The sequence below is a fragment of the Oncorhynchus mykiss genome, chromosome 4 (assembly GCF_057628025.1).
Source record: "Oncorhynchus mykiss isolate SJ-2025 chromosome 4, ASM5762802v1, whole genome shotgun sequence".
Lineage (NCBI taxonomy): Eukaryota > Metazoa > Chordata > Actinopteri > Salmoniformes > Salmonidae > Oncorhynchus > Oncorhynchus mykiss.
The window spans coordinates 61,897,251-61,925,133 of NC_143025.1; the positions used below are offsets into that span (position 1 = coordinate 61,897,251).

At 41.6% G+C, this 27,883-nt stretch overlaps 2 protein-coding genes and 1 pseudogene across 5 annotated transcripts; 2 read left to right on the forward strand and 1 right to left on the reverse strand.

The window, feature by feature from the left end:
• Positions 1–1,796: 1,796 nt before the first annotated feature.
• On the forward strand, positions 1,797–7,621 carry LOC149984099 (cilia- and flagella-associated protein 206-like; annotated as a pseudogene).
• Positions 7,622–7,650: 29 nt separating this feature from the next.
• Positions 7,651–15,672, forward strand: slc35a1 (solute carrier family 35 member A1). Its single transcript, XM_021600236.3, has 8 exons — positions 7,651–7,848; positions 8,225–8,405; positions 8,598–8,757; positions 10,169–10,321; positions 13,068–13,134; positions 13,225–13,401; positions 13,549–13,683; positions 14,055–15,672. Exons 1-8 carry the CDS (start codon positions 7,839–7,841, stop codon positions 14,186–14,188), a joined length of 1,017 nt encoding a protein of 338 aa, XP_021455911.1. The 5' UTR covers positions 7,651–7,838; the 3' UTR covers positions 14,189–15,672.
• Positions 15,673–16,043: 371 nt separating this feature from the next.
• Positions 16,044–27,296, reverse strand: rars2 (arginyl-tRNA synthetase 2, mitochondrial). 4 transcript variants are annotated; one of them, XM_090232492.1, is made up of 21 exons: positions 27,112–27,290; positions 26,713–26,786; positions 25,946–26,048; positions 25,638–25,721; positions 25,374–25,471; positions 25,165–25,220; positions 24,938–25,021; positions 23,815–23,891; positions 23,503–23,661; positions 23,132–23,238; positions 21,169–21,264; positions 20,995–21,055; positions 20,816–20,892; positions 19,162–19,286; positions 18,403–18,470; positions 18,053–18,162; positions 17,822–17,917; positions 17,432–17,506; positions 17,265–17,328; positions 16,822–16,940; positions 16,044–16,104 (listed from the first exon to the last, which is right to left on the reverse strand). In XM_090232492.1, the coding sequence occupies exons 1-20, from the start codon at positions 27,151–27,153 to the stop codon at positions 16,854–16,856; spliced, it is 1,743 nt and encodes a 580-aa protein (XP_090088618.1). In that variant the 5' UTR covers positions 27,154–27,290; the 3' UTR covers positions 16,044–16,104; positions 16,822–16,853. The 4 variants fall into 4 exon arrangements, with proteins under 4 accessions (XP_090088618.1, XP_021455900.1, XP_021455903.1 ...); XM_021600225.3 differs by lacking the exon at positions 16,044–16,104 and having other exon boundaries at positions 16,765–16,940; positions 27,112–27,296; XM_021600228.3 differs by lacking the exon at positions 16,044–16,104 and having other exon boundaries at positions 16,765–16,940; positions 26,706–26,786.
• Between the last annotated feature and the right edge of the window lie 587 nt (positions 27,297–27,883).

Consider the following 27,883-nt stretch of genomic DNA (forward strand, 5'->3'; position numbering starts at 1 on the left):
CTAGAGGCGAATGCCACAGGCTGGCCCTCCTGCATGAGGCAACAGCCAAGTCCATACTGGCTTGAGTCACTCTGAATCGTGACAGGTTTTGAGTATCGCAGTACAGGTGTCTGGGTGACCAGTTGTTTTATTTCCCTCACCGCTGCGTCATGTTTTGGGAGCCAATGCCAGATGGTGTCCTTGTCCATGAGCCTCCTCAATGGCTCACACACTTCAGAGAGCCGCGGTAGGAATTTGGCCAGATAGGTGACGAATCCGACGAAGCGCTGCACTCCCTTCACGTCAGATGGGTGGGGCATTTCCAAGACAGCCTTCACTTTTTCAGGATCCGCCTTCAATCCGGTGGAGGACAAGATGTGCCCATGAAAGCGGACATCTGGCACTTTAAACTGAAGCTTTTTTATGCTTAGCCTTAGCTTGACCTGTCTGCATCTGACCATCAGGGCCAGCAGCTTGGCGTCATGGTCACATTCTGCCTCCTCATCACTGTCCCCACAGCCCACTACGAGGATGTCATCTGCTATGGGTTCCACGCCACTGAGTCCCATCAACAGCTCATGCTGTTTCCGCTGATACACCTCTGGAGCCACGGAGACACCAAACGGAAGCTTCAACCGCCTCTTCCTGCCCCAGGGTGTCCAAAAGGTGGTCATGTAGCTGCTGGGCTCGTCGAGCTTGCACTGCAGGAAGGCATCTCTGGCATCCACGAGCGTGAAGACTCCGTCCTTTGGGAGCTTGTAAAGAACATCCTCCAACGTGGGCATAATGTAATGTGAACGTCGCAGAGCCCGGTTGAGGTGTTTAGGATCAATGCATATCCGTAGCTTGTCTGGTTTCTTGACGATAACCATATTACTTATCCAGTCCGTAGGCTCGGTGACGGATATGATGTGGCCATCTGCTTCGTATTTGTCAAGCTGAGCCTTCGTAGCTGCTTTCATGGCCACTTACATCCATAACAAAGGCCTTATCCAAGGGCTAAAATATGGAGACTCAGCTCATTGACGTTAGTTCTTGGTCAGAGGTTGAGTTGAAGTTCCAGCCTCTCCTGTTTGAACTGTCCGTTCCATGCTTGAGTTTTGCTACCTTAATCTAGACCAAGTTGTGTATGTAATGTCTGTTTTTATAATAAATATTTTTATCAAAATGTATCCGTTTCCATTATGTCCGTGTCAGGATATGCGTGAAGGGCTGTAGGAAGTTAGGCGCAGGAGAGCAGCTAGTTGGTAGCAAAACGGAGCCTTTTATTTGGCGACCCAAAAGCACACGGCACAAACTAACACGAAATACAAATAAGGGTTTAACATAACCCAGCTTAACCAGCCTAATGTGTGCATACATGAACAGATTAACAATACCACACAAAGACATGGGAAAACAGAGGGTTAAATACACAACACATAATGAGGGAAATGAGAACTAGGTGTGTGGAAAACCGAGACAAAACAAATGGAAAATTAAAAATGGATCGGCGATGGCAAGAAGACCGGCAACTTCGACCGCCGAACACCGCCCGAACAAGGAGAGGCATCGACTTCGGCAGATGTCGTGACAGTCCTGCATGACAATGTTATGCAAAGTTTTAAAAAATTAAATGAGCATTTAATGACATGAAATGAAAGAGAAGGCCAGTAAAATGTGTGCATCAATGCATTATGCTAGCTACTACAGTTACAACATTGCAACTTTTACATCCTGTGGCTCATGCAGTGTTACATTGATTACCATGGCAGCCATGAAGATGTGCAGAAGTGGGGAATTTGCGTGATCTCTAGTGTAGCTTGCAGGCTAAAAACATGTCTCGTACTCGACCAGAAAGTGTAATTAAAAAACATAATTAGAGAAATTGCTCAAGAATGTACAGGAAAAGGGGCATGGTGTCGGCAACGTTAGTGGCTTTCCTGATGGGTCCCTGGCTTACAATACTGTACAAAAATATCAAATCAAAGTTTGTCATGTTTATTTTTTATTTATTTTACCTTTATTTAACCAGGCAAGTCAGTTAAGAACAAATTCTTATTTTCAATGACGGCCTGGGAGTGGGTGGGTTAACTGCCTGTTCAGGGGCAGAACGACAGATTTGTACCTTGTCAGCTCGGGGGTTTGAACTCGCAACCTACCGGTTACTAGTCCAACACTCTAACCACTAGGCTACCCTGCCGAATACAACCTTCCAGTGAATTGCTTACTTACAAGCCCTAACCAGCAGTGCAATTATTAAGTAAAAATAGGTATCAGGTAAACAATAGATGAGTAAAGAAATTTAAAAAACTAATATACAGGTAGTACTGGTACAGAGTCAATGTGCGGGGGCACCGGTTAGTCGGGCTAATTGAGGTAATATGTACATGAATGTAAAGTGTTGGTCCCATGTTTCATGTGTTAAATAAAAGATCCCAGAAATGTTCAATTTGTACAAAAAGCTTATTTCTCTCATTTTATGCACACATTTGTGTTAATGAGTTCTTCTTTGCCATGCTAATTAATCCACCTGACAGGTGTGGCATATCAAGAAGTTGATTAAACAGCAATATCATTACACAGGTGCACCTTGTGCTGGGGACAATAAAAGGCTACTCTAAAATGTGCAGTTTTGTCACACAACTCAATGCCACAGATGTCTCAAGTTTTGAGGGAGCGTGCAATTGGCATGCTGACTGCAGGACTGTCCACCAGAGCTGTTAATCTGCCTCCAATGTCATTTTTGAGAATTTGGCAGTACATTCAACCAGCATCACAACTGCAGAACACGTGTAACTACACCAGCCCAGGACATCCACATCTGGATTCTTCACCTGCAGGATTGTCTGAGACTAGCCACCCGAACACCTGATGAAACTGAGGAGTATTTATGTCTGTAGTAAAGCCCTTTTGTGGGGAAAAACTAATTCTGATTGGCTGGGCCTGGCTCCCAAGTGGGTGGGCCTATGCCCATCCATGGCTGTGCCCTTGCCCTGTCGTGAAATACATACAGTGCCTTGCGAAAGTATTCGGCCCCCTTGAACTTTGCGACCTTTTGCCACATTTCAAGCTTCAAACATAAAGATATAAAACTGTATTTTTTTGTGAAGAATCAACAACAAGTGGGACACAATCATGAAGTGGAACGACATTTATTGGATATTTCAAACTTTTTTAACAAATCAAAAACTGAAAAATTGGGCATGCAAAATTATTCAGCCCCTTTACTTTCAGTGCAGCAAACTCTCTCCAGAAGTTCAGTGAGGATCTCTGAATGATCCAATGTTGACCTAAATGACTAATGATGATAAATACAATCCACCTGTGTGTAATCAAGTCTCCGTATAAATGCACCTGCACTGTGATAGTCTCAGAGGTCCGTTAAAAGCGCAGAGAGCATCATGAAGAACAAGGAACACACCAGGCAGGTCCGAGATACTGTTGTGAAGAAGTTTAAAGCCGGATTTGGATACAAAAAGATTTCCCAAGCTTTAAACATCCCAAGGAGCACTGTGCAAGCGATAATATTGAAATGGAAGGAGTATCAGACCACTGCAAATCTACCAAGACCTGGCCGTCCCTCTAAACTTTCAGCTCATACAAGGAGAAGACTGATCAGAGATGCAGCCAAGAGGCCCATGATCACTCTGGATGAACTGCAGAGATCTACAGCTGAGGTGGGAGACTCTGTCCATAGGACAACAATCAGTCGTATATTGCATAAATCTGGCCTTTATGGAAGAGTGGCAAGAAGAAAGCCATTTCTTAAAGATATCCATAAAAAGTGTTGTTTAAAGTTTGCCACAAGCCACCTGGGAGACACACCAAACATGTGGAAGAAGGTGCTCTGGTCAGATGAAACCAAAATTGAACTTTTTGGCAACAATGCAAAACGTTATGTTTGGCGTAAAAGCAACACAGCTGAACACACCATCCCCACTGTCAAACACGGTGGTGGCAGCATCATGGTTTGGGCCTGCTTTTCTTCAGCAGGGACAGGGAAGATGGTTAAAATTGATGGGAAGATGGATGGAGCCAAATACAGGACCATTCTGGAAGAAAACCTGATGGAGTCTGCAAAAGACCTGAGACTGGGACGGAGATTTGTCTTCCAACAAGACAATGATCCAAAACATAAAGCAAAATCTACAATGGAATGGTTCAAAAATAAACATATCCAGGTGTTAGAATGGCCAAGTCAAAGTCCAGACCTGAATCCAATCGAGAATCTGTGGAAAGAACTGAAAACTGCTGTTCACAAATGCTCTCCATCCAACCTCACTGAGCTCGAGCTGTTTTGCAAGGAGGAATGGGAAAAAATTTCAGTCTCTCGATGTGCAAAACTGATAGAGACATACCCCAAGCGACTTACAGCTGTAATCGCAGCAAAAGGTGGCGCTACAAAGTATTAACTTAAGGGGGCTGAATAATTTTGCACGCCCAATTTTTCAGTTTTTGATTTGTTAAAAAAGTTTGAAATATCCAATAAATGTCGTTCCACTTCATGATTGTGTCCCACTTGTTGTTGATTCTTCACAAAAAATACAGTTTTATATCTTTATGTTTGAAGCCTGAAATGTGGCAAAAGGTCGCAAAGTTCAAGGGGGCCGAATACTTTCGCAAGGCACTGTAGATTAGGGCATCATTTATTTATTTAAATTGATTGATTTCCTTATATGAACTGTTATTCAGTAAAATCGTTTAAAATGTTGCATTTATATATATATTTTTCAGTATAATTAATAACGTGGCTAGCTAGTTAGCTTTGTGTGATAAAGGCAAGCAGTGTCAGTGACAGTGTTTAGCTACTTTGTTAAATCAATGTTTTTCCTTTTCGGTAAAAATGTTTTGTTGGACCCACAAGTTCTATTCAAAGTTGATCAGACTCTTACCCAGCAAGATGTTAGAACTTCTGGAAGTGTGTAGATTCACTCCATTTCATTATAACAACCAGGTTTGGTTGGTATCATGCCTGAGATCGTCGAGCAATGGGCTCATCGTCATCAGTGTTGTTTTCCTTTGCAGTTATGTGTGGACAAGCTCATGGACCAGGGGAGCCCTGCCCTTGAGATGATCAAGAAGCAAGCCTACTTTGACATGAATTACAAGTCTCAACGTAATTGGGGGCTTTAAAATGCTCAAAGGATGTATGAACCAACCTTTGATTCATATGGCCTATTAACTAAACCCTATCTATGTTGAGACATGAGGCCATTGTCAAGTACCTTCTAAAGACATGGCATACTGGTCTTGTACCTATTCATCAGTTTAGCCTCAAAGGTCGTGTTTTGTGTCCCAGGTGAGTTCCTTGAGGATCACCAGCAGGTACTTCAGTCGAAGCTAGGCCCAGTTAGTCAAGAAATCCCTGACAGCCGAGTGAAAACACGTGAGGATCTGGAGGGCCTTTACCATAAATAAGATTGTCAGTAATGTTCTGCTGAGCTCAGGTCTGGTTTCCCCCACCGACATCACAACAGTGCGAGAGGCTACACGTACTCAGAAGGACTCTTTTATTCTCATTTTGTACAACAAGTTAAAGTGGCCATCCTTAGTTGCTACATCAATTTTTTGGACTAATAAATTAATTATATTTACCCATTGATTTTAGAATAAAAATAAATGCCTTATGAGCACAGTTCACTATTCACAAAGAAGGGAAAGTGCAAAATGGTAAGTTGTAATTACACTGGCCATGGAACTGATAGTATTTACAATTTGGGAATCATCCCATTTTCCACCATTGATCAGTTTGTTCCTGTTTTGCTCGTGTGTGTGTGTGTGTGTGTGTGTGTGTGTGTGTGTGTGTGTGTGTGTGTGCAAGTGTTTTTAGCAGCTGCCTTAAAAATCATCTTTTCCCAGTTGGAGCTGGGGACCTTCTTGTCCCTCATAAACAAGGTCAAGGAGCAACAGCTCAACTGAGAACAAATGACAACAATCTATAACATTCATCATAATGTCTAGTAACCATCAACCCGCAACTAAAATGTCGCAAACAGAACAATGGAAAGCATGTGTATTACAGAAATATACATTTGATCACTCTTAGTCATCTTAAATATTCCCATTACAGGGCAGTTTCCCGGACACTGATTAAATCTAGTCCTACACTAAAAAGCAAGGGAATCTCCATTGAAAGTGCTCTTTAGTCCAGGGTTATGCTTAACCTACAGTATGTCTGGGAAACCGGCCCTTAATCTCTAGACCTCAACTCTCATACTCTATGTCCTCTTCCAGACCCATTTCACAGCTCCAGCAAAGTATTGATCAGGTTTTCAGGATGAGATGGTGCTGTTGAGCAGCCTCAGTAACATGATGGTGAACCTGCAGCCCTTCGTGGTTGCTTAGTCCCAGCTCTTCCCTGATGTTCAGTTGGAGGACATACTGGTGTCGGAGATCAAGAACGACGAGAAGAAAATGAAGGAGTCTTCAGGTAAGTACTGTGTTAACACCCTCACATTCACCAGCACTATAGCTCTGCGTTTCTTACATCTCTATCATTAGCTCAAAACCATATTGACCCCCTTTGAGATCAAAACACAAGAGTAGCTCTTGCCTGAGATGACAGCTGAATTTGACAAATTACCACTGCAATACAAGGGAATTTGTGGTTATACACCAGTGGAGGCTGCTGAGGTGAGGAGGGCTCATAATAATGTCTGGAATAGAGTCAATGGAATGGTATCAACCACATTTCATGTGATTGCCCATGTGGTTGATACCATTCCATGGACTCCATTCCAGCCTTTATTGTGAGCCCTCCTCCCCTCAGCAGTCTCAGTACACTCGTGAAGGATGGGCCAGGTGTGTAGATTTTTGAGGTGGCAATTGTATATATTGCTACATTGTTGTACAAATAATACATTTCCCCCCTTTTATTATTAAAAATATTCAAAAGAAGTGACTCTGTTTTTTAATGCAACCCAAGCATAGAAGTCCTGAAACATAGGGAGAAATACTATGTTTTCAGCTCCAAGGAGGCATGTTTAAGATATGGATCCAAACCAGATGAGTACATAGCCAGTGTGGCAGAGAAAGCAAAGTGGTCCCCTGAGCTTATCCAGCTCCTCCAACTGCCTGTGTCACTCCACATTCTGAGGTATGTTCACTTACAATATCATAATTCTTAAATTCCATCTTCAGAACTTGGCAGTGATATTTTTTTTTTTTTACCAACGGTGCACTGAAATTCTGTCTCTGCAGATCCAGTCAGGGGAGAGACTGTTGGTAACAGCAGCACTCAGGTGGACACTTATTTGTTGGAAACCAACATTGTGAACTCGTACGAGTGGAATGAGTGGGAGCTGAGGAGAAAAGCAATCAAATTGGTCAGTGATTTAATTGGCTCATTATTGAGTGTACTGTTACCTTGGTCTTCTTGCTTGAATCTTTTTTTTATTCAAGAAGGTAAACCTTTTAACAGTCTTATGTCGTTTTTTTTCAAGACAATCTTCATAGTAAAGTGGCCCACTCAATGCAGGCTAATCTAATTCACACGAGGAGGGATAATGTCACCCAAACCTACCTCCCCGAAGATGGTGAGTGCCAGTGCAAGAGCAACGTCCCCAAACCTAATTTTCCACCGCTGAATAGTGGTATATAGGTGTAGTGGTGCAATTTATTTCCTTTTTATTTTTGTATCACAAAATGTAACGTGAGCGGCCACCACACTCCCGCACTCTAGGTGGCGGCATGCACAAACAAATGTGCGAACGCCATGATACCAAAGAAGAAGAAAAGGACCTTATTCAGGATTTCATATCTGATAATCATACTTGTGATGTTCAGTTAGACGTGTCGTCAGACAGACACATCGGTAGGTGATCACGTTAAGTACCCAAGCATTCGTCTAACAACGGATCACAACAATCAAGTTAACCATGGCTAACGGTAAGTGAAATATGCTAGCTATGCTTAACGTTATTTACTAGTTCCTGTTTCGGGAACTATTTAACGCAACAAGTTAGCCTAATGCACTGAACTAAACAAATTGTATTTGGTATTTTGCTATCCAGCTAAAAAAAGACAGCTTCTCTGAACGGAAGGGCAATGCGAAGTAGCTAGTTAGCCACCTGCTGAGTCCAGATACAACTAGCTAGGTGACTGTCTAAACTTATCCCCCGGCTATATAGATTGTTCTTGTAACGAATGCGGATCTCGTCAGTAAGTGGCCGTCCACACTGATTTTCGGTTCCTTGCCTCATTGTCTTACTTTCTGTGAACTTCACACTTCATGCTGTCAAGAATCATTGTCCTCTCTCTACAGAGCCAGTGAGTGTGATGTTCAAGGTCTACTGTCTGTCAGTGATGACACTGGTGGCAGCAACTTACACCGTGGTATTACGATACACAAGGACAGTATCATCAACAGCTATGTACTTCTCTACAACAGCAGTATGCATCACGGAAGTTATTAAATTGTTCTTGAGCCTTGGGATGTTGACCAAGTAAGTATATCCAATGTACTACCGTTTTCATGACCGTACATGTTCCAAATGCACTTGGATAGCCTTTTTCCATTGGTGTCTGCCTTGAAGAAATACTGTAGAACACCCTTGTGTTGAGTATTTTGTTGAATGAATATAAATGTCCCAGTAGCTCAGCTTTTATACATGTTTGTCTTCATTTTCACCTTGCAGAGAAACTGGCAGCTTTGGCAGGTTAAAAGCGTCCATAGTTGAACATGTATTTTGGAGTCCAAAAGAGTTGCTGAAACTGAGTGTTCCCTCTGTGGTCTATGCAGTTCAGAATAACATGGCCTTTATTGCCTTGAGCAATCTTGATGCAGCTGTGTATCAGGTATAAACTACACATTTCTTGATTTCTGCAGAACATGTCACATTAAGGCTGGACGTACAGTACCAGTCAAAAGTTTGGACACACTTACTCATTCAAGGGTTTTTATTTTAAAAATATTTTCTACATTGTAGAATTTATAGTGGAGACATCAAAACTATGAAATAACACACATGGAATCACGTAGTAACCAAAAAAGTGTTAACCAAATCAAAATATATTTTAGATTTTTCAAAGTAGCCACTCTTTGCCTTGATGACAGCTTTGCACACTTGGCATTCTCACAACCAGCTTCATCTGGAATGCTTTTCCAACAGTCTTGAAGGAGTTCCCACATGCTGAGCACTTGTTGGCTGCTTTTCTTTGACCATGTGGTCAAAATTATCCCAAACCATCTCAATTGTGTTGAGGTCGGGTGATTGTGGAGGCCAGATCATCTGATGCAGCACTCCATCACTCTCCTTCTTGGTCAAATAGCCCTTACACAGCCTGGAGGTGAGTTGGGTCATTGTCATGTTGAAAAACAAATGATAGTCCCACTAAGCGCAATCCAAATGGGATGGCGTATTGCTGCAGAATGCTGTGGTAGCCATGCTAGTTAAGTGTGCCTTGAATTCTAAATAAATCACTGACAGTGTCACCAGCAAACAAAGCACCATCACACCACCACCTCCATGCTTCACGGTGGGAATGACACATGCGGAGATCATCCGTTCACCTACTCTGCGTCTCACTAAGACATGGTGGTTGGAACCAAAAATCTCAAATTTGGACTCATCAGACCAAAGGACAGATTTCCACCAGTCTAATGACCATTGCTCGTGTTTCTTGGCCCAAGCAAGTCTCTTCTTATTATTGGTGTCCTTTTAGTAGTGGTTTATTTGACCATGAAGGCCCTGATTCACACAGTCTCCTCTGAACAGTTGATGTCTGTTACTTGAATTCTGAAGCATTTATTTGGGCTGCAATTTCTGATGCTGGTAACTCTAATGAACTTATCCTCTGCTGCAGAGGTAACTATGGGTCTTTCTTTCCTATGGCGGGTCCTCATGAGAGCCAATTTCATCGTAGCGCCTGGTTTTTGAGACTGCACTTGAATAAACTTTCTAAGTTCTTGAAATGTTGCGTATTGACTGACTCATGTCTTAAAGTAATATTTTCTTTGCTTATTTGAGCTGTTCTTGCCATTAATATGGACTTGGTCTTTTACCAAATAGGGCTATCTTCTGTATACCACCCCTACCTGGTCACAACACAACTGATAGTTTTGATGTCTTCACTATTATTCTAAAATGTAGAAAATAGTAAAAATAAAGAAAAACCTTTGAATGAGTAGGTGTATCCAACCTTTTGACTGGTACTGTATCTATACTTCCCCTCTGGCTCATATTCTCACTGTATCTTCCTTACCTAGGTGACCTATCAATTGAAGATCCCGTGCACAGCCTTGTGCATGGTCCTCATGCTGAACCGCTCTCTCAGCAGGCTGCAGTGGTTCTCAGTCTTTATGCTGTGTTTAGGCGTCACACTGGTCCAGTGGAAACCGGCAGAGGCCACTAAAGTCCAGGTACCCTTGGTGTTTCTGTTTTGGCTTTTTATTTAACATTTATTTATCCAGGAAGTCCCATTTGAGGTCAGAATCCCTATTTTACAAGGGAGACCTGGCCAATGGGCCTGTAAAGTGTATACTGGTTCGTTGCTGATGTTCTAATGGCCAAGTTTGAGGTTTGGAATTCTCTGCCTTGTCTATTTATTAAGAATCGTATACACTTTTCACATAGGATTTATGGAATGTTGCCTGTAAAAATGTTTTAAAAAATTGGGGGCAGTGCAATGTTTATATGACCCCCTTTCAAAACAGGCCCATTTTTACCACATTATTGCCAGCATAAACCTGTAAATGACTATTATAGCTGGAAACGGCAGATTAAAAAAAATTGAATATCTACGTACAGAGGCCCATTATCAGCAACCATCACTCCTGTGTTCCAATGGCACTTTGTGTAAGATAATCCAAATGTATCATTTTAAAAGGCTAATTGATCATTAGAAAACCCTTTTGCAATTATGTTAGCACAGCTGAAAACTGTTGTTCTGGTTAAAGAAGCAATAAAACTGGCCTTCTAAGCAGAGTTCCTGTAGATATTCCATAAAAAAAATCTGCAGTTTCCAGCTACAATAGTCATTTACAACATTAACAATGTCTACACTGTATTTCTGATCAATGTAATGCTAATTTAATGCACAAAATGTGCTTTTCTTTCAAAAACAAGGACATTACTAAGTGACCCCAACCTTTGTGTGTGTGTGTGTGTGTACAAAAATGTCAATTGAAAAAAGGTCAAACGAAACGAAGTGCAGCTACTTTCCAGTCTTTCCAGTTTCAATTTGCAAAGGTTATTAGATGTGTTGTTGGCCAGCTCCTCTGAACAACAGTGTCCTGAGGAGAGAGCACATTTTCTATGCCAGGAGAAATCACGCCTCATAAGCTCATTGTTATAGATGTCTAAATAAATGTCACTAGAAAACAGCTTAAACAACAAATGCAAATGCCATCACACTGTTATTCTGAATGCATTGTTTGACGCGACTGTACATTAGCAGTAGTTGGCTAGCTAGCAAGCAAGGGATAAGAACGTTGCCAGACAGTAATGGAACATTTAGAACGAACGACTGGGTTGTGTCCAAAGATATAGAACAAAAAAGACTGAACGACTGGGTCGTGTCTCTGGCAAACTGACCGATAGAACGAACAACCAGCCAGCTTGGGTAGCAACCCTAGTTTTGTGTCAGGACTATATCTTGTGTAAGGATGAAATAGTATGAACAAATTAATCAAAATATATTTTTTAATTAAACTATCAATCATTTTTTCAATGTTGGAAAACCCGGTTTGCCAGCCATCGACTTTGTCTCGGGACTAACAACACCCGTGCCAATATATCCTCCAAACATCGGCTTCTCGGACATGATCACTTAATTATACCATGGCATTGTTGAATACTTGTTTCTGATTGGCTTGAAGGACATTCTAGTGCATTTATTATTTCCCTATAATGCACAGTATATTTGCATGGTAGAATTCAGTGGCTATAGTTCATTTTTACATGTTTGAGTTGCTTTTGAAAGCAAAAGTAGAATTGAAAACATTATTGGCATTGTTGAATTTGATTTTCATAATAGCAAGCTAGTACTGATGGTTTTGTTAGCTGAACTAGCAAGTCTGTTTGTTTGGCTACCAAGGCAACTACTGTCGCTATCTAGTGAACTTGCTAGCTACTTCAGTGGATGTTGAACACATTTCTAGCGGCAAATGTGTTACATCATAGCCATAGTATAAAAGGGATAATCAACTCATGGCTCTATGCATTGTTTTCCAGACAATGCAACTCCTTGGAAGGTGAGTTCCACTCCTCTAGACGTCATGGAACACACCTTCCATGAACACACCTTCAACTTGTTGTTGATTATCCCTTACACAATGCTGATTAATGTAAAGCTGGGGAAGTTGATGCATTATCCCATAATGTTTTCAATATTTCTGACCAATTTAAGATCAGTCTGATGTAAATATATTATAACGATTGGATGACGGGGAGTTTCAGTAAGCAGCCATTTGATACATGACTTTTTGCATTCGCCTACTTTATTCCAATATTTTCGTCATTCAGTAGTATTCAACCCCACAGTAATTCTTAATGGATTCATCCAGGTGTGGTTCAGAGAACTGCCCACCACTAAGCATGCACTATGTGAAGTGATGGGATAGTTACAGCCTAGTAATGGGTGCTGCCTAGCAAATAAATGTCTCTATTTGTGAGTGTTATTATATGATGCAATATCAGTACTAGTTGCATTTACAAGTTGTCTAAGTCCTATCATCAACTGATTTCAGCCTGTAGAATGACTGTGTTGTTTGAATGGAATATTGGCAGTTCATTTGCCAGTTCCTCTAAAACTGTCTGGCTAGTGCAGAAATTCATTATTTTATACTTATCACAGCACTGGCAAGCTTTGGTTGACCATTATGGCTGACCTTTATCATCTCATCATAAGAAGGTTCATGTCCATTCTAGTATTCTTAATTCTATGGTAGTTTGTGCCAATGCCGCTTTGGCATTACGGCTACGTTTCATACTAAGCCGTAGACAACTTTACCGCAATCATGAATTGGTCGGTTGGCAGAATTAAAAGTACAGGCTTTCCTTTGTTTACTGGCAATACCTTTTCAGATCTAAAGAAAAGCGTCAAAAAGTTGGGGGCTAAATGTCTTGGTATGTAAGGTGTATTCGATATGTTCTCATCTTTTTTAGGTGGAGCAGAACCCATTTTTGGGGTTTATGGCCATTGCTGTGGCTGTGTTGTGCTCCGGGTTTGCAGGTAATCTTGCTTTATCTTAATACCTTTTTTAATATTCTATGATGATAATGGCAGGTAATCTAATGGTGTCCCTTTTTTGTGTTTGAGCAGGTGTGTACTTTGAGAAGGTCCTAAAGAGCTCAGACACATCCCTATGGGTGAGGAACATCCAGATGTACCTGTCTGGCATCGTGGTCACCCTCGCTGGAGTTTACATGACTGAGGGCGCTCAGGTCATAGAGAAAGGCTTCTTCTACAGTTACACGCCTTGGGTGTGCTTTGTAGTCTGTGAGTCAAAATTCAATATTGACACATGAACATATTCCTGATTTTCTACAATGCAAAAAAATAAAATAAAATAAATGTAATAAAAAAATGTCCTAACCTAAATTTGTGCGGTACATTGCATTTACATTTGGTATTTTCTTCTTCCAGTTTTGGCCAGTGTGGGTGGTTTGTACACATCAGTGGTGGTGAAGTACACAGACAATATCATGAAAGGCTTCTCTGCTGCAGCCGCCATCGTTCTCTCTACTGTGGCATCCGTCACTCTGTTTGGGCTACAGATAAGTGAGTCAAATCATTCACATCTTTGTGGGCATGGACTACCATAAGTTACTGTTCAGCCACTAGGCTTTTGTGTGGTCTCTGACACTCGAGTACTAATATAGTATCATTTTTTTTCAGCCTTTGTGGCAAAGGTCGTGGGGGGGTACATTGCTACTAGCGCAATGATATGTGCTACCTGTTCCCATAAACTTCCAGTCATTAAGTCAACTACTATCCATTTGTGTGTCGTGGCAGAAATGTATCTTTATTTCTAAATTAATGAATATAGGGGAAACACTGATTAGAAGTGAAAAAAATCTGAAAATATTTTTGAGTGAATTCATCAATAGTCCATGGCAGGTTTTCAGTAACCATTTTCCCTTTTCATGCAGCTGCTACCTTTGCTTGTGGAGCAATGCTGGTGTGTGTCTCCATATACCTTTATGGACTTCCGAAACAAGACACCACCAAGCTTCCAAGAGCAGACACAGACAAGGAGGCCAGGCAGAAACTGATCACTGTTTGAAGCCTGGGTCTGGAATAGCAAAGGTTTATGGTCTTTCCTGACCTCTGTGTTGGAGCTGCCCATGAGGCCCTCTTTCACACTGCGGTCTACTGTCGTCCCATAAGAGCGTCGGCAAGGAACTTCAATAATCTAGATGAATCATTATATCAGTAATGATGGAGCATAAAGTAAGGGAAGTGTGGCGCTGAGGCAGAATGTATACATAGAAAATAAATACCATTTGGGTTTTTATTCCTTATTTTTTTGTTTACTGTGGGACTGCTGTTAGTAATGGTCAACAATATTTTTTATGAACCACTGTCAATGTCAACTACTCCACTATTGACAAAGTACCGAATGTATATACACAGCTGACAGAATCTCACCTGCGAGAGAGCTTGAGCATTTGCGGTGCATTCGGAAAGTATTCAAACCGCTTCCATTTTCCCACATTTTGTTACGTTACAGCCTTATTGTAAAATTGATTCAATTAATTATTTTCCTCAATCTATACACAATACCCCATAATGACAAAGCGAAAACAGGTTTTTAGAAATGTTTGCAAATGTATTGAAAATAAAAAAATCATACCTTATTTACATAAGTATTCAGACCCTTTGCTCAGGTGCATCCTGTTTCCATTGATCGTCCTTGATTTGGAGTCCACCTGTGGTCAATTCAATTGATTGTACATGATTTGGAAAGGCACACACCCACACACAGTTGACCGTGCATGTCAGAGCAAAAACCAAGCCATGAGGTTGAAGGAATTGTCCGTAGAACTCCGAGACAGGATTGTATCGAGGAAACAGATCTGGAGTTCACCCAGGAGGACAACCATCTTTGCAGCACTCCACCAATCACGCCTTCATGGTAGAGACGGAAGCCACTCCTCAGTAAAAGGCACCTGACAGCCCGCTTGGAGTTTTCCAAAGGGCACCGACGATGAGAAACAAGATTCTCTGGTCTGATGAGACCAAGATTGAACTCTTTGGCTTGAATGCCAAGCGCCAGATCTGGAGGAAACCTGGCACCATCCCTACGGTGAAGAATAGTGGTGGCAACAACATGCCGTGAGGATGTTTTCAGAGGCAGGGACTGGGAGACTAGTCAGGATTGAGGGAGTAAAATACAGAGAGATCATTGATGAAAACCTGCTCCAGAACACTCAGGATGTCAGACTGGGGCGAAGGTTCACCTTCCAACAGGACAATGACCCTATGCACACAGCCAAGACAGGAATGGCTTCGGAACAAGTCTGAATGTCCGAGTGGCTTTCTTTCTTTATAAATTTGCTAAAAATTCAGAAAAATTGTTTTTGCTTTGTCATTATGGGATATTGTGTGTAGATAGAATTTGTTTTACATTTTAGAATAAGGCTGTAACAATGTGGAAAAAGTCAAGGGGTCTGAATACTTCTGAATAGTGCCTGTACAGTTAGTTACATGTTATTGGTGTGTCTGTCTTTGTCCATGTATATACTGAATACAAAAATATAAACGGAACATAGTGTTGGTCCCATTTTTCATGAGCTGAAATAAGAGCACACATTTTCCATATACACAAAGCTTTTCTCTCATTTTGTGCACAAATTTGTTTACATCCCTATAGCGTTCATTTCTCCTTTGCCAAGATAATCCATCCACTTGCTAGGTGTAGCATATCAAGATGATTAAACAGCCCGCCCATTACACAGGTGCACCTTGTGCTGGGGACAAAAGGCCCCTCTAAAATGTGCTGTTTCGCCACAGATGTCTCAAGTTGAGGGAACATTTATATGGCATGCTGACTGCAGGAATGCCCACCAGAGCTGTTGGCAGATAATGTTCATTTCTCAAGTTTTAGAGAATTTGGCAGTACATTCAACTGGCCTCAACCGTAGACCACGCCAGCCCAGGACCTTCACATCCGGCTTCTTCGCAAGCTAGGTTGCATCCCTGAAAACCGGATGCATCCGCTTGTTGGCATCTCCGCTACGGGTGCATAAAAATTAAAGATCACTTGTAATTCTGATTAGTAAGCAACTGAGTTACTGCACACATTAAGGCAGCATTTCCCAAACTCGGCCCTCGGGACCCCAAAGGGTGCACGTTTTGTTTTTTTGTCCTAACACTACACAGCTGATTCAAATGATCAAAGCTTGATTAGTTGGTTATTTAAAAACCCCTTGGGGTCCCGAGGACAGAGTTTGGGAAACGCCGCCTTAATGTGTGCAGTAACTCAGCTGCTTACGATAAGAATCTGTCGTTACTGATGTGAAGGCGTTGATAGTTAGTGTTGAGTAGATGCAAATAATTAGGAAACCCTGCATTAAGTGGTTGGGCAACAAGGAATACAGGTAGGACAGGCTGTCAAACAACTTTGCATATTGAGGATTACAGTAAATTTGGTACAGAGAAATGCTCGGAGGGATCGTCTGTTGTAGGCCTTGCTGTAACAACAGTGTGGAATGCACAGTGTGGTTGGATTGACAGCAGCATGGTTGCAAAACGAGATCTGTCAGGAATATATCATCAGATATTTGGCCAGTTCCCTAACCTGTCAAAGCAAATAAAATTGGATTTGATGCAACCAGAAACCAGTCATTTCTCATGTGGAAGTGTTAAATCAAGACAACATTTATTTACATTAATTCAATAACAGTAGTTACATACACAGGAACATTGATCAAGCAGGCGTTGATTGGTCACATTTTCTCGACTGGTGTGATGCCTAATATTTTCATCCCGTTGGCCAACACCGTGCAGACACCACTGAAGAGCCGCAGCCTAGCCTATCGACGAGGATGAACAAATGATCTGAATCATCATCTCAACGGTTTACATCATGAACATGTTCCTTATCAAAGGACAGTAATAAAACCTGTTAGCAAATGGTCAAAAGTAGATTTGTAATCTATATGGCTATGCCTGTATAAAATACATTTTCCAAGGTAAGGCCATTCACAATTAATGGATAGCATTGAATCTGAATACACCAGGCCCTAAATGCATCCATTGACTGAAATGACACATGCACATTGTGGAATTTCCTACCTTGGGTCTCAGGCTATTTGTATTGAAAAAGATATATGAGCAAATGATCAGTGTTTATCTACCTGTGCAACAGCTTGAGGGCTTCCCTTCACTGGCAGCTCCCTGTGTGCTGACGCAGCCAGGTGACTAGCCAGGCAGGAGAACAAAGACATTTTATGATTAGGTAATATAATAATATAATCATGTCCACACTGCCTGGACGTCAGACATTAAACACCATGCTCCTTACCTCAGTGTCATAAGGAAGTTGACGAGATGTTTTGGCTGCAGATCCTGTACAGACTGGTATAGAACTTCGTCATAGCTGAAAGTAGATAGTGAATGATGTAGGATAAATATTTTGATCACAATGGAAAACAGCATGGTCGGGTGTGACTGCATTTATTTAGCGACACTGACCGTTTCATCTGTGAGTACCCCACCCGCACATGCTTACATTCCTCTATGATGTAATCAAATGCAACAGGAATGAGAGCAGGTTATTTAATTGGCTTCCAGTACACAGTAATTAGGGCTCAGAATAGTTCCTGGTTAGTGAACCATCCCAGCCCAACACGTAATCAGTGAAGAATAAGCCTGACCATTCTCCTATGTGTGGGGTTAGAGGGCATTCGCTTACCGAAGGAGGTGCTGGAGTATCGAAATACTCCTCTGATCTAGAAGAAGTGACGGGTCAAAGGCACCTTCCTCTCCGTCGCCATAGCGATGTATTAAACTGAAATGACGACAGTTGGTGAGAAGTCAGACAATGAGTTGCTTAATCAAGCGTCAGTTCATGTATTGTACTGACGTTCTATATTATTGAAAGTCCTGCAGTTTGTGAAATGATGAATGCTTCCTCATCACTCACCTACAGAGTCTGGCATGTGTGTACTGTAGAAACACCCCTGTATCACCTTGGGCCTGGAGGATCCTGTCCCAGTCAAACTTGTAGTCTGATCCTAGAGGCCCTTTAAAGTCCTGAGACGAGAAAGACAGAAAACAGGGTCATGCCTGAGCATAACCTGGAGCAATCTTCATGATTCAATTTTCATGCTTCAATAACCTATTTCCAAAGACACAGCTGTCGCTACACCTACAGACCCACAGTGTTCTTACCCTTTGTTTGCCCTTCGTTTCATACAGTAGGTAGGTAAGTTTGAAGAATAGGATGTTTGGTTGGTATGTCATATTCTTTAAGGTTAGGTCAAATTTGTTTACCTGAACTATGAGTGCGCTGATCCCCACTTTCTCAGCTGTGTCTTCTGGATACACCATTTCCTTGGTGGCTGAGGGGATAAATAATGTTAACTGACAGATTATTAATGACTAATAACTATACACCTAGGCTGAATCCCAAATGGCAACCTATTCCCCGCATAGGGCACTATTTTTGACCAGAGCCCTATGTCACCTGGCAAAAGTAGTGCACTATATAGGAAATAGGGTGTAATGGGAATATTTAAGATTAATAAAGTTCGTATTCAGTTTAGAGTGGTACATAGTTTGGCGTATTCATATATTTTCCCTTTCTGTAATACACATGATTTACAGTGTTCTGCTTGTGACACTCGGGTTGATGGTCACTAGACTCAATGCAGTATGTTATGGATTCAACTCATATCTGTTGATAGTGATTGAGGTACAAGGACTCACTGAATATTTTGGTATTCTGTGAAACGTTGTGCGATTCTTTAGCAGCTGAGGAAGTCACTGCCTTTTGTTTTGACTTCCTACAAGCCTATTGGGCTGGTGTTTACAGAACAGTTGATTATGGTACTGTATAATGAAGGCCAAATAGACATTTTCTCTGCCTCTGTGCTGGGTGGCATCTCCCTGTTGCAACTTGTAATACATTTTTGATTGACTTTTATCTGGGGCTGCCCTTCTCTTTTGTTCACCTGGAAATTCCTATTACTTAGGGTTTCATTTGGGACGCTGCCAAAAATCTCTATAATGACTCCCATGTCATGTCCTTACTCTTGGACTGGCTCATGTTCCTGAGCATCCTAGCCCGGGCTTCATCCAGGACGTCTTCCAGGAAAACCACCTCTCCTAGCCTCGTCTTCATACCCTGCACCAGGCCAAACGGTACATGCTGGCACCTGCAGCCAAACAGATAAAACAATACCTACATATAAACTCAGCAAAAAAAAGAAACATCCTCTCACTGTCAACTGTGTTTATTTTCAGAAAACTTAACATGTGTAAATATTTATGTGAACATAACAAGATTCAACAACTGAGACAAACTGAACAAGTTCCACAGGCATGTGACTAACAGAAATTGAATAATGTGTCCTTGAACAAAAGGGTGGGTCAAAATCAAAAGTAACATTCAGTATCTGGTGTGGCCACCAGCTGCATTAAGTACTGCAGTGCATCTCCTCTTCATGGACTGCACCAGATTTGCCAGTTCTTGCTGTGAGATGTTACCCCACTCTTCCACCAAGACACGTGCAAGTTCCCAGACATTTCTGGGGGAATGGCCCTAGCCCTCACCCTCTGATCCAACAGGTCCAGACGTGCTCAATGTGATTGAGATCTGGGCTCTTTGCTGGCCACTGACATTCCTGTCTTGCAGGAAATCATGCACATAACAAGCAGTATGACTGGTGGCATGCTGGAGGGTCACGCTCAGTCCGATGATGCTGTGACACACCGTCCCAGACCATGACGGACCCTCCACCTCCAAATCGATCCCTCTCCAGAGTACAGGCCTCGGTGTAACGCTCATTCCTTCGACAATAAACGCAAATCCGACCATCACCCCTGGTGAGACAAAACCGCAACAGTGAAGAGCACGTTTTGCAAGTCCTGTTTGGTCCAGCGAAGGTGGGTATTGGCCGATAGGCGATGTTGTTGCCGGTTATGTTTGGTGAGGACCTGCCTTACAACAGGCCAAAAAGCCCTCAGTCCAGGCTCTCTCAGCCTATTGCGGACAGTCTGAGCACTGATGGAGGGATTGTGCGTTCCTGGTGTAACTCAGGCAGTTGTTGTTGCCATCCTGTACCTGTCCTGCAGGTGTGATGTTTGAATGTACCGATGCTGTGCAGGTGTTGTTACACGTGGTCTGCCACTGCGAGGACGATCAGCTGTCAGTCCTGTCTTCCTGTAGCGCTGTCTTAGGCATCTCACAGTACGGACCTTGCAATTTATTGCCCTGGCCACATCTGCAGTTCTCATGCCTCCTTGCAGCCTGTCTAAGGCACGTTCACTTAGATGAGCAGGGACCCCGAGAATCTTTATTTTGGTGTTTTTCAGAGTAAGTAGGAAGGCCTCTTTAGTGTCCTAAGTTTCCATAACTGTGACCTTAATTGCCTACCGTCTGAAAGCTGTTAGTGTCTTAACAACCGTTCCACAGGTGCATGTTCATTAATTGTTTATGGTTCATTGAACAAGCATGGGAAACAGTGTTTAAACCCTTTACAATGAAGATCTGTGAAGTTATTTGGATTTTTATGAATTATCTTCTTCTTTTTTTGCTGAGTTTACATAAATATAACATTGGATAAAACAACTGCATAACAGTGCGGGGGGGACACCAAACCCTGAAACCAAATAGATTTAGTATGGGACTATGTGTAGAAACAATCGATTGTTTGTATTGTGACAGCTGTGTACACAGCGTTACCTCTCAGCCCACGAGTGTCCCATAGCCAAGAGGATCTGGAACAGCTGCTGGAAATGAATCCCTTGACTTTTGTCTGTCTTCACAAAGAAACAAATGATAATACGTTTAGATAAAAGTTCATATAACACTGCTTTTTGTAGCCATTGCTGAGTGTTAGAGCAGTTTGGCCGAATGCTTACCACATAGATCATCTCATCGAAATTGTACCTTTCCTTTCGATCTAAGGCTGCAGCAAGATCTCTGGAAAGACACAACATGACAAAAATGATAATCAAGACTCACGTGTCACTTGATAATTACTAAAGTATTGCACACCAGTCATAACACTGTCAACCTTCTAAAGCATCACAGACCTGGTGATATAGAGAGATGTCCCATCACTGCGTAGTACTGTGGAGTAGCTGGACATGTCTCCAGCTGAAGAGAGATCCACCACGCCTGTCCCCTTCCTGTTAACAGATATGTATATATATACATATATACACTGCTCAAAAAAATAAAGGGAACACTTAAAACAACACAATGTAACTCCAAGTCAATCACACTTCTGTGAAATCAAACTGTCCACTTAGGAAGCAACACTGATTGACACTACATTGCACATGCTGTTGTGCAAATGGAATAGACAACAGGTTGAAATTATAGGCAATTAGCAAGAAACCCCCAATAAAGGAGTGGTTTTGCAGGTGGTGACCACAGACCACTTCTCAGTTCCTATGCTTCCTGGCTGATGTTTTGGTCACTTTTGAATGCTGGCGGTGCTTTCACTCTAGTGGTAGCATGAGACGGAGTCTACAACCCACACAAGTGGCTCAGGTAGTGCAGCTCATCAATGCGAGCTGTGGCAAGAAGGTTTGCTGTGTCTGTCAGCGTAGTGTCCAGAGCATGGAGGCGCTACCAGGAGACAGGCCAGTACATAAGGAGACGTGGAGGAGGCCGTAGGAGGGCAACAAGGAGGAGCAGGAGAAGCACTGCCAGAGCCCTGCAAAATGACCTCCAGCAGGCCACAAATGTGCATGTGTCTGCTCAAACGGTCAGAAACAGACTCCATGAGGGTGGCATGAGGGCCCGACGTCCACAGGTGGGGGTTGTGCTTACAGCCCAACACCGTGCAGGACGTTTTTCATTTGCCAGAGAACACCAAGATTGGCAAATTCGCCACTGGCAGCCTGTGCTCTTCACAGATGAAAGCAGGTTCACACTGAGCACGTGACAGATGTGACAGAGTCTGGAGACGCCGTGGAGAACGTTCTGCTGCCTGCAGCATCCTCCAGCATGACCGCTTTGGCAGTGGGTCAGTCATGGTGTGGGGTGGCATTTCTTTGGGGGGCCGCACAGCCATCCATGTGCTCGTCAGAGGTAGCCTGACTGCCATTAGGTACCGAGATGAGATCCTCAGACCCCTTGTGAGACCATATGCTGGTGCGGTTGGCCCTGGGTTCCTCCTAATGCAAGACATTGCTAGACCTCATGTGGCTGGAGTGTGTCAGCAGTTCCTGCAAGTGGAAGGCATTGATGCTATGGACTGGCCCGCCCGTTCCCCAGACCTGAATCCAATTGAGCACATCTGGGACATCATGTCTTGCTCCATCCACCAACGCCACGTTGCACCACAGACTGTCCAGGAGTTGGCGGATGCTTTAGTCCAGGTCTGGGAGGAGATCCCTCAGGAGACCATCCGCCACCTCATCAGGAGCATGCCCAGGCGTTGTAGGGAGGTCATACAGGCACGTGGAGGCCACACACACTACTGAGCCTAATTTTGACTTGTGTTAAGGACAATACATCAAAGTTGGATCAGCCTGTAGTGTGGTTTTCCACTTTAAATTTTGAGTGTGACTCCAAATCCAGACCTCCATGGGTTGATACATTTGATTTCCATTGATCATTTTTGTGTGATTTTGTTGTCGGCATATTCAACTATGTAAAGAAAAAAGTATTTAATAAGAATATTTCATTCATTCAGATCTAGGATGTGTTATTTTAGTGTTCCCTTTATTTTTTGAGCAGTGTATATACACACACACATCACTTTTGTTTGTTAATTGGACACTTATTCTACATATACTATCACTGTTACCTGTGATCAATGCACACTTTTGTTTTATTTCTTAATCATTTCTACATACTTACCTATAAATAATCCATCGATTATTTCTCCGCTTAATTTAACACGTAGTAAGTAGTACTAGATGTTGGGTGGGAATGTTTACTTAAAGGTATGTGGTGACAGTTTGCTTAGTGTATGACATTTACCCAGACTTTTTACACAATGCTCTTTCATAACTCATAAGGATGTTTGCTTCCGTGACATACTCTGTGGTTTTCAGCAGGCCTCGTCTCTGTAGCTGCTGCACCACCTCCTGGGCTTGTTGTTGGTGAAAAGACTCTCCAGAGTAGATGTCAAAGTGAACCCCTAAGCGCTGAGAAACAGAAACACATTGCATCAATATTGACATCTGATAACAAAACGGGTGTGTTACAAAGGCGCTGACGTCTTGTGCACTTCCCTGGAATGACAACCCTGTCTGAGTTCATGTTAGGCAGTGCATGGGCATCAATACAAACAGTGTTTGCTTGAGTAGTGTACATTACTGTTTTAATTTAATAAAACAGTTTAGGCAAAAGTTTAGTCCTACAAAAGCCTTTTGGCTAGTTGGTCAGAGGTGTGCAGGCCGGGTCAATACCTTATAGACTTGTTGGTACTCCTCCACTGTGATCTCTCTAAACTGTTTCCATAGTAACAAGGCCTGGTGTTCCTGCTGTTCCAGCCGTCTAAAGAACTCTCTGGCCGCCTGTCCTATGACCTCATTGTTCTCCGCCTCCTTGTTCACCTGAACGTAAACCTACAGGACATGTATACACACACAAACAAACTTGTAAGGGAAGGCCACCAAAGACGTGTTCACACCTGCTGACATGACCGCATAAAATAACACAACACAAGAGAGCAGTGGTTCAAGTTCTCTCTCAGAACTACTATGATTCTCACAACTTACATCAAATAGGTGTTGTAAGGGATTCTTTTTCAATTTCTCCTGACACCCAAAGAGCTGAAAGCCAGCTCCCAGCAAACCTAAAATCCACAGGCAAAGAGGTTATGGAAACCTGGTCCCATTTCCCAAGGCAATGGTTTACTATACCTTTCAGCAAAAACGATCATTCTTATTTTCAAAAAGTAATCAAATCACATATAGATTTATATTGCTTAAAGATAGTGAGTGATATGACGTAGGTGACCAAAGTAAAATCCCCCAAGGAAGTTGAAGCTCGTTTACTGCATTTCTACACAATTTAAACTCTAAAATGATATTTTGGAGAAAAATAAATAACAAACCCAGCCATTAATTATCACCAGAATATTAGGTTTAAAGGTCTGTGGAACGGCATATACAATGTCAACCACTACTCAACCTCTTCATAAATTGACTCAACTGAGGAAAGGCGCATATATTCCAATGTAAAATAGATGCGTAATACACGCTATCAAGTCACATCAAGGCCAATTTTACACTAAAGGATTGCATGCATCCATCATTCCATTTGCAAAATAATGCAAGATAGGTTACTACTCCTAATGTGATTGCATAGTCATAATTTAGGCTAATAATATACCTCAGTTCAGAACAACGCATGCCTGAGCACACAGTGAGTAGGGCTAATCAGAGATGTTTCTTCTCCTTTCTTTGCATGGGAAGAATTTGGCATTTTAGAAACATATTTCATGCAATTTTACTACACTTTATATGACTGGAGACAAGCAACATGTTTTTAATACGACACAAATTAGTAGCTCACTCTGCTGATACTGACAAGCAGATCAGTAAATACGACCTTGTCTTGAATGCAACCATCTAACATAGATCTACGAAAACAAAAGACACAAATTGTACAATATGACGTCCATCTAGTGTGGAGGAAATGATTGTCCCCAGGTGTACTGATCCAATAATAAAAGACAGATGTGTGTGCACTCACTGTGTTTGACGTTGTGGGAGCGAAGTCTTGCATCTCACGCGTCGCAATATCTGCTTTGATGCTCGCGGTAACGTCATTTCACTGAGTCTACCTTTAAAGCTTCTCAGTGTAATTCTTTATGCTCTTCTTCTCTGCTTTACTCACCAAACTGCATGCCCCAATCTCCTAGGTAATTCACTCTAATGACATTATTTCCCAGGGATTCTTTCAGGTTGGCGATGAAGTTACCTAAAAAATAACATTGTGCATTTTTCAGTCACAATAGATACAATACTTCAAACACATCATGAATTTAGCCTGAGGTCAGGAACAATATCAAAAATGAACTCTGCCCTCTCCTGGTACGTTAAAGAACTTCAACTGAGTCTCACCAATAATGGTGGAACGCAGATGTCCAGCGTGAAACTTCTTGGCAATATTTGGAGAACTGTAAGAAAAACAAAAGGGAAATGTTGTCAATAAATTCATAAAAAGAAGGTAGCTATTTCTTTAGTGCTTGCCTCTTAACACTTTGCCTCAACATCCTAGACTCTGAAACAATACAAACGAATGGAAGTTTGAGGAGAACATATTTCAATACCTAAACTCCACCACAGTCGTTCCTTTTTTGAGGCCATCGAAAAGTTCACTTTTCACACCAAATTTGTGACGTTCTTGGCACAACTGCTCTAAAACTTTCTGAAACAAAACAAAAACAAATGTGTAGACTTTCTAGATGGTTGTCTTGTTCATTTATATACATTATATTCCTACACGCTGGTTGATAAAAATATTTCAAACAGAGTCTGCAGTTTTCCGACTGACATGATCAAAATGAAAAGAGTAGGGAAAAAGGCATATTCACCTGTACTAACAGATTCCGACTAACTCTAAAGTGTATCACTCCCCGTCCAGCAAATATTTCTTCCACCACACTGTCTTGCTTTAACTGAAAGGAAATAGCATGCACTGTAATTCTGACAGGAGGGTGAAATCTAAATATCAGCAAAGTGTGAGTATGTGACTGACTACTAAACGTTTCAGGGTGAAGTTTCCCCTAGGTAACGATCTAGGATCAGTTTCTCCTCCCCCGATCAAAACCTTACCAATTAGTGTGGAAAATGTTAACCTGACCCAAGATCTGCATCTAGACTACAACGCTATTGGTCCCACCTGACTGGCCAGAGCCTCTGTCTGTGCCTGGAGGTCTCCATTAGTTGGCAGGATCCCATTCCTCAGCAGAGTGTTGACTGACAGCCGGAAATCTGGGGATTGCCTGAGATGAACAATATCAGAAGATCCATTGAGAAACATGGTGACTGTGTAGTGATAATCATGTTTGATTGAGGGATCTGTAAGGACCAGACTAGGACTGAGACTTCATTCAGTAGATCTCGCTCCCTCTCTCACACACACTGGTGTAAAGTATTTATGTAAAAATACCCCCCAAAAATACTTAAGTAGTATTTTAAAGTATCTGTACTTTACTATTTATATTTTTGACGACTTTTACTCTACTACATTCCTCAAGAAAATAATGTACTTTTTACTCCATACATTTTTCCTGACACCCAAAAGTACTAGTTACATCTTGAATGCTAAGCAGGACAGAACATTTAGGTGCCTCGTTTGTAAATTATGTCTGAGTGTTGGAGTGTGCCCCTGGCCATCTGTAAAATAATAAAACAAGAACATGTTACTGTCTGGTTTGCTTAAAACAAGGAATGTGAAATTATTCATCCTTGTATTTTTTAATACTTAAGAATATGTTAGCAATTACATTTACTTTGTAATACTTAAGTATAGTTAAAACCAAATATTTTTATTCAAGTAGTATGTGACTTCCATTTTTACTTGAGGCATTTTCTATTAAGGCATCCTTACTTTTACTCAAGTATGACAATTGGGTATTTTTCCACCACTGCACACTCACACTTAACTGTTTTTTGGAGACTGGGATAGCACAGACAGCTGAAATGAAGGCATCTTCAGACCGTCCCAAAGCCCTAGAGAGCTAAACCAAGAGAGGTCAAATATGAAAACTGCAATACACATTGTTGTTGTGTCAATTGAACCCCATAGCATAGATTATTGGTATGTTTTGAAGTCATGATTACCTACATTGACCAGCTTGAAATATTCAGAATACTCCGCTATCAATGTTAATTGGCCGGTATAAATTCTAATTATAAATTTAAACAAACCGAGGGCATCTTGGTTCTTAATAATAATGACAGGCACAAACATGCGGATACTATTTGCTAACATTATGCACGAAATGAAACCCCACATAGCTAACGTTAGATAACTACACAAATTACACAGAACACATGCACTACCTTCGATGCAATACTTCTTCTGAAATAACAAGCCATGTGCATACGTCGACATCAATGCCGTGTTTTCATAAATTACATTCAATGGTCATAAAATAGATTATTCCATATCACATTCATGCGTGCTTTTGCAGCTGATGACATTCAAAAACTCATTTCCTGCTTAAGTGATCTTTGAACTCAACCTCACACGTTTCATCCAATCGAAGTGGTGTATTTGCCGACTACGTCATAGAAGATTGGGCACGTTAGATTTCCACTTCGGCGCTCTCTGGCGTCGTCTGTCGTCATACAGACTGTGATACCAAAATTAAATATGCTCTTGCAAATAATGATATATTTATGCAGTACTAACTTTTTCATTTATTTTGTATTCATAGTGATACATTTTCTTAAATGAATTGGCTCAAATAGGTCAGATATATGTTCCAATACCATAGAATAAGAATTAAGAACATGTATATTTCTAAAGTCAATAATACACCTGATAATGTAACCACACAATTGCTATGAGAGCAGTGATTATTTGACCAGTAAGTAATAACTCAACAGATAAAACAGACCTTTCAAGGTAGCCTATCAGTGTTTTATGTTTGAGAACATGAAGTCATAGGCTTCATGTTCCTTCCGCTAACTAGGTTTCCATCCAACCTTTTTATACGAGTAAAGTACATGTTGGATAACAAAATGTCATGACAGGCCTGATAGAAACAGAAAATGTGTCTTTAAAATTTCCAAATGTCAAAAAAATCTAAATATGCTGGACAAGGTGGGA